This window comes from Nematolebias whitei, chromosome 8 (assembly GCF_014905685.2).
Source record: "Nematolebias whitei isolate Nwh7 chromosome 8, NemWhi1, whole genome shotgun sequence".
NCBI classification, from domain to species: Eukaryota; Metazoa; Chordata; class Actinopteri; order Cyprinodontiformes; family Rivulidae; genus Nematolebias; species Nematolebias whitei.
The window spans coordinates 5,820,323-5,829,314 of NC_056505.1; the positions used below are offsets into that span (position 1 = coordinate 5,820,323).

The window sequence follows — 8,992 nt, forward strand, 5'->3', positions numbered from 1 at the left end:
CCTTCTTGAACTAGAAAGTGTCTCAAAATACTCACTAGTTGATTCAATGTTTTCAGGTTTATACAAACTTTATGAGAACAAAGCAGGATAGAAATAAACGATTGAGGCAACAAGAAAAAAGTATAAAATAGTCACTCACTATTCAGTCTATATGTTTTTACTTATTTTCCAAAGGTTCTTTTAATTAAGTTTAAATGATGTATTAAAATAAGTGGGCTTTAAATGATCAGGTCACATACTTTTTCTGGTGAATATTCAATAAAAGGCCCTCCATGCATGTGCAGGTCATGCAGCAGCAGCGTTGCAAAAGTAAAACAGCACATGATTGGTCAATATTTGACGTGTTGGCGTGCTGTATGAAAGAAGAAACGTGATTGGTCAGAATTTGTACTGCGTATCTTTGCTAGAGCCGTGGCTAGTGCCCCAGGCGAGCCCGTAGTGAGCCTTCAATGGAAGTCTCCTCTGATTGGTCAGTAGTAAAATGACGCACTGATTCTTGGAAGAGGAGGAGCCTCGTGACATTCTTTGGAAGCCGGTTGGGTTCAACCGGCATATCTGTATAAAACCGGGTAGGGGAGACATCGCGGTGTACTATTTATTTATTTATTGTAGTTTATTTAAAATTTGTCCGAACCGAACATGCTTGGACTGTGCCTGTACGTGCCTGTGTCCAACTCGGACCCGATCGAGGTGGAGTACTTCGAGTCCAACGGACTGCCGTCGGAGCTGAAGTCCGTCTTCAACAAGCTCAGCGTGTTCCTGCCGTCTCAGGAGTTTTCAACCTATCAAAAATGGCGACAAGTAAGAATAAAAACTTTCTCTTTAATACCAGAAACGATAATAATTGTCGTTTTTAGTGCAACTGCACACATCTTGTTCAATTTGAAACACAATTTGGATGTTTAATGCTTTCATTTTGGCGGCCGGAAGTAGGCCGCAGAGCTGAAAAAAAAAAAATCGTGACGTAACATTTTTAGCTGTCTTTTTAAAATTTCTTTTAAATATTGCACTCAATCATAGCTAATTTTTTCCTGATACTTAACGTGATTTGCAGTTTATTCTTTATTTTAGAATGCAGTATATTTTAGTTAAGATGAATTGTTGAGAATCGATCACAGAAAAATCCACCCTGATAAGGAATTTGTGCCACGCTGCTGCAGGGACAGGAAACCGGTTGAACTTACATTTTATTGTTAATTTTCAGTGCAATACTATCAAAAAAAGCATATTTTTTTGTAATTTTTCAGTCTGATTCTTTGTCTATAACCGTTCTGGTATGCAAACTGAGTTTTGTGCCGATAATCTGGCGTTTTAAGGCTGTTATTAGAGTATCTATTACTTGGTTATTGCATTAATTAAAAATACTTTTTTCCCCTTATTACTAAAATCAAGTATTGTGCGGGCAAAAGCTGTTTTTAAAAATGTCTTTAGCCTCTTAAACCAGCAACAACTCAATGATTTTGTGTCGCATTAAAACTTTTATAAAGTTGAATAAAGTTTAATCTGGTGCAAGTTTTAGTGTGGGACAATTGGGACATGTCTTTTTAGGGCTGCCCTGTCAAAAAGTTAACGTTGCGGTATGTGTTGTAAAAATAAACTCCATGCAAGACGTATAAGTTTAGCAGTCAGGTGGACTCCCACTCCTCTCTGACTGATGTCATCAAACTATTTGACAGTATTGTAACATCATTATCTGTTCATGGTTTCTTTTATATGCGTTTGTAGATTTCAGTTTTCTGAGTTGCAAAGCTCCAGACTTTGAGTCTAGGGTTTCCTCCATTATTGATAAATAACCTGCGTACACGCAAACCTCTTAAAACGGGTCGAGACACAGACGTTAACCCAGATTTATGCATTCGTGCTGGTGGTTTCTTGCAGAGGGTGGCAGAAATGTTCCTGCAGGGTATCTGTGACAGTCATGAGGCTGCAGGTCAAGTGTCCAGTCCAGGGACTTGGAGGACAGCCAGTTTTCACCGTCCTCGTTTTAACTCTGCAGGTTTAAATCCAGACCAGATTAAAACTGTTGGCAGGTCAGCCTTCACTTGAGATAAAGATAGAAGGGGCTCTTGTGTACGAATGCCGTCCCAGTCAAGTCAGGTGGGAAAAGTCAGGAGGACTGTGGCCTGGCAGACGGGCCCTGATTCGCTCTGGTGGTCATAAAATACGAGCTGAGGGATTCCTTAAAGTCTCGTGTTTCATAACTTATCATTGGCCTGACATGGAGGACATTTTGAACTGACTGTACTTGATTCATAAGCAAAAAGTATCCGCACACTCACGCCTGCAAGACATAAAGTACTTTAAAAACAAATTTTCTGCTTGAAACAGCAAAAAAAAAAAAAAAAAGTATAATAGATTCCATGAAGTTATATTTAAATACTAATGGATATATGTGTAAATGTGTTTTTTATTGGTACATATTTGACTTGACGTCTTAATGTTTTTTGCAGAAATCTTTCAAAAGAGAAGAAAAGGATGCAGACGGGCAGCTGGACTTTGAGGAGTTTGTTCATTATCTACAAGACTACGAGAAAGACCTGAAGCTGGTGATGAAGAGTCTCGACAAGAAGGATGCAGGTAAGAGTCAAGATGAGTTTTGTTTAATTTCATTATTGGTTCAGCTTTAACTTAAAGATTTTTATTTTTTCTCCTGAAGGTCGAGTTGATGCCAGAGAGTTCATTCAGTCTCTTCATGACCTCGGTGTTCACATTTCCCTACAGCACGCAGAGAAAGCCCTCAAAAGGTAACATTTTCTCACCCAGTTTGTCCAGTTTTATTTGCTTGTAGCTGTAAGGTAGTTGGACTCTAATATTTCACTTTATCGTTTCCTCCTCTTTAAAGTGCGGACAAGAATGGAATGATAACCATCAGCAGTAAAGACTGGAGCAAATACCAGGTGGTGGAGAAGACTGAAAACATTCCTGAGATCATCCTTTACTGGAAACACTCCACGGTGAGTTCCTTATTCTGCAGCGCTGAAGGTCAAAAGCTGAAATGTTGATTTAACAAATTCAAAAACTATCAGGTAATTTAGCTTCAGGTGTTGCGTAATTTTTCCAGACGTCCTATTTAGACTGAAAGCAAAAGGCACAGTCTGTTTCTCCTTCCTCTTGTCTGGAACAACCCGCCCACTTAAAGTCCTTGAAGGGTATCATTGAACTGAGCTGTGCGTCATTAATTAAGCTCCATTAGACTATGAAAAGAACATGGGTCTGTTCCGGAGGGATTATACTGGAAGGATTTTCTGATTTGTCGAGCTGTGATGTAAAACCAGGGCAGCAGTCAGTCAATCAGAACCGGTGCAGGCCTGCTGATGGTCTCCTGCGCGTGGCTGCTGATGGTATTTTCAGTGCAGGACAGCTTGCAGCCTTACAGACTCTGCTTTGGTGTAAATGCATCTCTGAACCGGAGCCGAGAACAGACCCGGGGTTGACCCTCGCTGGGGGCCAAGAACATTGTGAATCACTCGTGAAACCGAAGCTCCCGGCGCGTTTCAGTGTTTAAAAAGTCAAATGTTGGGTGAGGATAGTCATGAGTTCAGAGGAAGTTGTATAAGACTTAACGTGGGTTTTTTGTTTTTAACCAGTGAAGACTCACCCTGAACCCAAAAGGAACCCATTTTATCTCGTTTTGTCTGGTTTCTGTTTAGGTTTGATTCAGAAAAGAGTTTTAAGTCGTGCTTGCTTCCTGTTCCTGACCTTGGTCATCCAAGTGAACAATCCTCCTCAAAGCTGTTGTAACATTCCACAACAACCACTTAAAACTTAATGTGTGCAGCGTGTGACAACAAACCAGGGCTCTGTGACGGTCACTCAGGAGAATATGGCTCATATTTCCCCTTTACTCAACCGTTTCTGAGAAAATCTTCCTTTCTGGATGCGTTATCACAGATTTAAGTGACTTAAGAGAAAAGAGAAGTTGCTCAACCGTTTCTTTTCTCTAACCCCGAGGTCTTTGGTTGAAGATAAATTGATTAGTCTGCCAGAGGATTTAAGAAACTGGTTTATTGTCGTATAAACTGCAAAACCAGAGCCAAACTGGGCATTGAATTGCGTAGAAATGCGTTTTAATCATTACAGTTCAGTAAAAGCTGCTTGACATTTAAATTGTTTTCTTTTTTCAGATATTTGACATTGGTGAGAACCTGCTGGTGCCTGATGAGTTCACCACTGAGGAGAAGCAGACGGGGATGTGGTGGAGGCACCTGGTTGCCGGTGGAGGAGCCGGAGCCGTTTCCAGAACTTGCACGGCACCGCTGGACCGACTCAAAGTCACGATGCAGGTAAGGGGACCGAGCACTGAGAACAGTTTCTGTGAAACGGACCACGTGTCAGAAGTGTTGGGGAAAATCTTATCAACTCAACAAATGCAAGAACTTGATCCTAAAACACAATTCTCAAAATTAGAGCTGCAAATGATAAAAATTAACCTCCTTCAGGTTATCGTTAATCTTTCCCAACTGCAGGCAGGACAGTTATTCAGTGTAGATTATAAACTTCAAAAGAAGTGAGTTGCCTAACTTCTATAAACGAGTTAATGATCAACGAGTGAACGTAAGAGCCGAAGAGCAGAGTCCGTGTGCAGGTTGTCAGTCCGCCATCGACCAATGACGGCCCCCAAACTGTCGTCGCACCCTGCAGAGTATTTACTGTCACCAATGAGATTAAGGTCTCTCTGTGCCCAGTCGGGACCGGGTTTACGTCAGCCATCTGGTCTGACTGAACAGAGACTTTGATCGTATCGATAAGAAATTACGTTTTTCCCGACTCTTAAACAAACTGACCCAGTTCCCCTGGATTTTATGTCACAACGATCTTGACCTACCTGGCAAAAAAATCCTGATTCACTCCCCCAAATTCTACAAACTGTAAAATGAAAGCAAAAAAAAAAAAAAAGGGAATTGGGATTTAACTTTAATTTCTTTTTCTTTTACCCCTTCAGGTTTATGGAACCCGAACCAACAACATGTGCATCATGAGCGGACTCATGCAGATGATCAAAGAAGGAGGGACGAGGTCGCTGTGGCGAGGAAACGGAGTGAACATCATCAAAATCGCCCCAGAATCGGCCCTTAAATTCATGGCTTACGAGCAGGTACAGGAAGTGACGCGTAGTGTGAAAGATGGCCCCGCAGCGCTCCCGGTGGTATTAACTGATGCTCTGTTTCAGATCAAACGTCTAATCGGCAGCGAGCAGGAGACTCTAAGCATCTTGGAGCGATTTGTCGCTGGTTCCATGGCCGGAGTGATCGCCCAGAGCACCATCTACCCCATGGAGGTGATTACCTTTTTATTTAGGTACACTCTAAATCTGGGAGCTCAAATGTCCTGAGTAACACGTCTGAATCCGGCCCCAGGTTCTAAAAACCCGTCTTGCGCTGAGGATGAGCGGTCAGTACGCTGGCATCTCGGACTGCGCGAAGCAGATCTTCAGGAGAGAAGGACTCGGAGCGTTTTACAAAGGCTACGTCCCGAACATGCTGGGAATCATCCCGTATGCTGGCATCGATCTGGCGGTTTACGAGGTGAGCTGGAACTGTCGTACGGGGCGTTAAAAGAAAATGAAATCGCGTTTAATGTTGAAACAAACTAAAAAAAAAAAACAGAATCTAACTTGTAATGTTCCTCCTGACAGACGCTGAAGAACAACTACCTGCAGCAGTATGGCACCAACGGCACTGACCCTGGGGTGGTGGTGCTCCTGGCCTGCGGCACGGTGTCCAGCACCTGCGGTCAGCTTGCCAGCTACCCTCTGGCTCTGATCCGAACCCGCATGCAGGCTCAAGGTGAGCCCCCGTACCTGCGTTAACGTTCTCCAACCAGCAGCAGTCTGAGAACGGATTCTAAGTGTCTTGTTTCGTCTTCCAGCTGTAGCGGAGGGAAACCAGAAGGTTTCCATGACCGGACTCTTCAGGCAGATCCTGCAGACCGAAGGCCCCACGGGGCTCTACAGAGGCCTGGCCCCCAACTTCCTCAAAGTCATCCCCGCCGTCAGCATCAGCTACGTGGTGTACGAGCACCTGAAGACGCAGCTGGGAGTGACGTCGCGCTGAAACCGTCCCAACGTGATGAACTTTCTCCCAATGCTCTTTAGGAATCACCGGGAGCCCCCGGAGGTTCAAGTAGCCGTCCCATTCTGTGAATGTCAGCTGACGCAAGGCTGCGGAGGAGAATATGGACTCTGTGAGCTCAGGTTGTCGAGAAAACTGCTGCTATTTGTTTTCAGGAGGAGCTGTGTGAGTAGGAAGTGACTGGATGAAAATCGAGGACCAATGTTTTTGTTAAATGTCCGGGCGTTGTGACTCTCGCCCCTGACTTACACTTTAAAGAAGCCACGTAGCGCAATAAGCTTGATCTCAACTCGTCCTGCCGCTGGAAAAATTGTTTTTGCCCAAACGAGAAGTTTTTGCACAACAGTTTGACTTCTCTCCACCCCTGTCCCAAGTACCGGTAGTTTGCAGGGTTTTCTGGGTATTTATTTTCACCCGTCTTATATTTATTTTTCTTAAAATAAGTGATTTTCATGTGTCAAAAGCCGATTGTGTTGTTAAGATCCGGGCTGTGGGATTGTCGCCTTAACGTCTGTCTAACACTAAATGTGGTCTCATGTTAAAACGTTCAACTTAATGTTTTGTTGTTGTTTGCTCGTGCAGCATCAGATTGTTCTCAGTGTTTAAACGACCTTTCTTTAAAGGTCTTAACCTCAGGTTCAAGGGAAAACCGCTGAAGATCACGTGTGTGGGGAAAAGACGAGCAACGTAAACGCACTTTAATCAACGCGAGAAGGGCCTCGAAATGACTTGTCAATGCAGGATAGTATTTTTTTTTTTAGTGTTTTAATGGACCATTTTGATGCAAAATAAATGCACATTCAATAATAATCAGTTTGGTGTCTTCTTGAATTTTAATTTGGGTGTTTTCCTCTGCACATGTCAAGTGATCGCTGCGTGAGACCAAGAGGAAGTGCAAGTAAACATCTGATCCGTGTGAATTATTTTTTGTAAACTCAAATGGTTAAATGTTAAGTACACTAAAATCCTCTTTGATGCACACATCTAATCTGTTTAATAGTACTGATACTTTTTTTTTTTTTTTACCCTAAAATCGAATTTGACTACTTTTCAGAAACTCGGGACTCTGTGTGTGTGTGTGTGGATATATTGCACCTTTTTAAAACTTGCTGTATCATAGATATTAACAATTATTTTACATCCTGTTTTACTTTTTTTTTGCTCTACTCTTAAACACCCAAGACTTTCTTATGTTCTTTTTAAAAGTGGTCTAAATCAGAAGTTTTAGCCCTGAATGTGTTTAGAAGTTTGACTTTTTTTATTTAACTTTGACTGTTTAAAAAAAAAAAAAAACTGGTGTTTGAACCTGATCTTAAGAACATGGTAGTGTGAGGCATAGGTTGAAAAATAAATAGTGTTTTTTGTGACAAGATTCTGGTAAAGTGCCTGAACGTCCCATTTAAAGCTGGTTCATTGTACTTTGTTTTGGCTCAACGCTGTTTAGCCTTTTGAGTTTTGAAGGAATTTTTATTAAAGGTGGACTGAATAATTAATGTTTGCCCCTTTTTAACTTACCAGCTATCAACCCTGCCTGGTAATAACTACAACTACTACAATTATGGTTTAGATTTTTCAAACTCATAGTAAAGATGCACTAGTTCAACTTCATGTCTCCTCATGCTCCCTGAAAATGGAGAAATCTGCTAAAAAGAGAATAAAATAGAATGTCTGGAATTAGATCTTTATTTTGAGGAGCTACATTGACCAAAACATTTACTAGAAGCTTTCTCAAGTTTAAAGCCACCACTCTTTTTTTATTGTTTTTAAAAACTTGTATTTTTGCTTATTGCTGTGTACTTTTGTGAACAAAAAATAGACTTTTATAAAATACTCCAAACTGAGAATAAAGAGAAATACACAGTCATGAGAACCTCAAACTTTTCCTTTGTTTGTTTCTTCAGGCCATGTTTGTTTCATAAAAGCTTTCTGAAGCTTGTCCTAAACTTTTATTTAGTAAAGGAGTATTATATATAAAACCTCCTGAGGGATTTTGGTTTTAGACCATTTGTTTAGGATGACTACAATTTAAGTTTTACTTTTCATAAAATATAAATTTATAATTTTAACGACTAATTGCTCAAAAACAGTGTTTGTTTCTATGTTTATGAGATTCTATTAATTCAAAAATATATAAAAATGCACACCAAGCAAAAATTTGGGACTCAAGAGGATTAACTTGTCTGACCAAGGGGGCCAATGAGGGGCCCAGCAATGTTTTAACGGTGCCCATTGCCCCTCCTGACACCCTTGGTGATACACCTGCATTACAGTTGTTAAACTTTGAGCCAACAAAATGGGCTTTTCCAGGCAAAGACAATTTAAAGAAGGCTTAACATTAGCCCAGAGATGTAATTTTAAGAAGCTGGCCTCAACTACAGAGGCCGTTTGTTTATCAAAATCCAAGTCCTTAATGAAAGTCACTCACAAATTTTAAAATTTGGGTCTAAACTTGGAAGTCAAAGCACCAAGCTTTCAAGAAATATCCATTTATCCTTCTTTTATAAACGAGATGTTTTGGTTGAGCCACTGCTTAACGTTGGCGAGTCAGTCAAGAAAAGAAGGTTGAACGTCACTAAATCTAGGTTTGGTGGGTAAATACATAAATCTGTAAGTCGTCAGCATAACAGTGAAAAGAAAAATGGTGCGTGGTTATGACTGATCCAAGTGGCAGCATTCAAAGATTTAAAAAAAGAAGAGCAAATTATTGCAAAATAAGAAACTAAACTACTAGTTTGACCCCTTGGGACCATTTCATAAACTTTTTGAAAGTGTTCTGGGTTTTAAAACAGATTTTCTTTATTACATCCTGTTTCTCTAAACTGTCAGGCGAGTTGCTGTTTATCAGATGACGTAACGGGGAAAGAAATGTGTGTCCTGTTGTTGAGTCACAACATCTCAAACTAAGAATTCTGAGAATGCGT

General features: G+C 41.0%; 1 protein-coding gene across 1 annotated transcript; it reads left to right on the forward strand.

The window, feature by feature from the left end:
- The first annotated feature begins 510 nt into the window (after nt 1-510).
- Nucleotides 511-6,841, forward strand: slc25a25a (solute carrier family 25 member 25a). Its single transcript, XM_037680860.1, has 10 exons — nt 511-801; nt 2,451-2,577; nt 2,657-2,744; nt 2,843-2,954; nt 4,125-4,283; nt 4,943-5,095; nt 5,171-5,278; nt 5,358-5,525; nt 5,636-5,786; nt 5,869-6,841. The coding sequence occupies exons 1-10, from the start codon at nt 640-642 to the stop codon at nt 6,051-6,053; spliced, it is 1,413 nt and encodes a 470-aa protein (XP_037536788.1). The 5' UTR covers nt 511-639; the 3' UTR covers nt 6,054-6,841.
- The last annotated feature ends 2,151 nt before the right edge of the window (nt 6,842-8,992 follow it).